At 52.5% G+C, this 1,953-nt stretch overlaps 1 protein-coding gene across 1 annotated transcript in view; it reads right to left on the reverse strand.

Moving 5' to 3' along the window:
* Positions 1-152, reverse strand: part of C1QL2 (complement C1q like 2) — a 2,523-nt gene extending 2,371 nt beyond the window's left edge. Inside the window, exon 1 of the mRNA XM_057376767.1 lies at positions 94-152. Within this exon, the coding sequence (XP_057232750.1) occupies positions 94-152 (59 nt within the window). The remainder of the gene's footprint in view (positions 1-93) is intronic.
* Between the last annotated feature and the right edge of the window lie 1,801 nt (positions 153-1,953).

The raw sequence follows: 1,953 nt of genomic DNA on the forward strand, positions 1-1,953 counted from the left end.
GGAGAGGAGAGGCGGCGGGGCGTCCCGCGCGTCCCCGGGCACTCCGGCTGCGGGGCGGGACCGCGCCCGCTTCGCTGTCACCAGCGGAATCACTGCGGGTGCCGCCCAAAGTGCGCCCCGCTGAAGCCGGGACGGTCGGGGACGCATCGCATTGTCCCGGTCACCCGCCRCCCGAAACCSCTTCCTCCCTGCATCTCTCCATCYCTCCATCCCTCTGTGCCCGCAGCGGGACGGCCCCTCCGCGATACCCGGACGGCGGCGGGTCCCCGGGGTGATCTCCCTGCAGCCGCCGCCACGCACGGCTCTGTGCGGGAGGGGGCCGGGGAAAGCCCCCGCAGGCAGCAGGTCACCTCAGAGTGTTCCCTGTGGCTTCCTCAGGCTCCCCGCCTCCAGCCTCGCTGGCGCAAAGACGAGCGGGACAACATCGCGGGTGCATCTTGCTCCTCAACACATCCAAGTGTAACCCAAGTCCGTTACACCCGTCCCGGCTTCCCAAAGACAGGCAGGGCTTGATAAGTGAAAGGGAAGCCCGAGGAAGAAATGCCTTTAGCAGAGTTCAGGTTAGGTTACAGCACAGTGTTCTGTAGTTTCCCCGCGTAACGACGGGTCCAAATCAAGTGGGTTTTCCCCCGAGAAAACTGTGATTAATTGCCTGTGATTTTCCGAGTAAACGGCGGTAGCGCAGCGGGAGCTCTGGCATCGTAAACCGCCTGCGGGGATCTCCCCTGGAGAGAAAGTTGGGATCTCACCCACGTGTCTCCGAGCGGCGGGTTAAGCACCCGTCCTGGAAGGAAAGAAAAGAGATACCGGGATTACAGAGATTGCCCCAGGGCAACATTCCGGTGTCGCACGCTCCCTTAGTGCGTTAGAAGGGTGAATTCCCGGCGGGATCGCCAGAGCTGAAGGCAGTTCTGTTTGGTCTTAAAGCACGCAGAGCTGCAGGTCGAAGGAGCGAGCCGCCCAGTCTGATCTGAAGCTGATGGCCTGGAGGCATCATATGCAAACAGGAACATACAGGCTTCTTCCAAGAACTGTAGAAATGCCCTACAAGGACTTGGGACTCTTTTGTTAGCTTTCCTTGAAATTTAAAGAGGGGACACCAAGGTTTTTCTGTCTGGAGCGCAGCACTTCAGGACCAGATCTCATCTCAGTTACATTCCTCCGTGCATCCAGATTTTTTTCTTCGGAGTTTTTCGGTCTTTGCTCTGCTGTGGCTGAGATCGGGATTCAGCCCTGCCTGTTCAAGTGTCTCTGATTATTTCCCTCCACATATATACATTTTAAGCTGGAAGGGAAATTAATCTTGTAAATKAAACCTTTCCCTGAGAATTGTATGGATAGTCACATTAAAGTAACTTAGCACAATGGAGCTAAATGTTTTCAGAGACGAGACTGTGAGGAAGACATAAGTCCTTTTCCTCTCCTCTGAATTATGAGTTGCATCCCACAGAGTTATTTTAAGCCCCCACACGTGTCTAAAGCCTTGTAAAATGATTTCTAATARTTGTTTCTGTTCCAGCTTTAGTATAATTTTCCATATATTAACTGCGCTAAATACAAATAAATTCACAAATAAATTACACTGCTTTGCTGCTCATCCCTACTTAAGCTTCTGCTAATTTCCCTTTTGTTCTGGTATTTGTCACTAGCTCTGCTCTCCCCGTGTATGTGAATCCTTGCTATTCCCCSAGAGCTCTGCAAACCCCCCTAAAGTGGCTTTTTAATCTCTTGTTTTCCAAAGACGGCAGCCACACCGTAGCTTTTCTAACCCTTTTCTGAATAATTAAGTTCTTGCATCATTTGGACTCCGTTGCAACGTCCCTATTTGCAGCAGCTCACTTGTATAATGAGGTGACCGGTACTGGGAACTGTATCCTAAACAGGCTCACCAGCCCCTTCTGCAAAGCCAGAATAATTTTATGTGAGGGGGTCTGTAATTCCCACGGGTCAGTA

The sequence above is a fragment of the Malurus melanocephalus genome, unplaced genomic scaffold (genome assembly GCF_030028575.1).
Source record: "Malurus melanocephalus ecotype Western Australia unplaced genomic scaffold, MMel_1.1 scaffold_289, whole genome shotgun sequence".
Classification (NCBI taxonomy): domain Eukaryota; kingdom Metazoa; phylum Chordata; class Aves; order Passeriformes; family Maluridae; genus Malurus; species Malurus melanocephalus.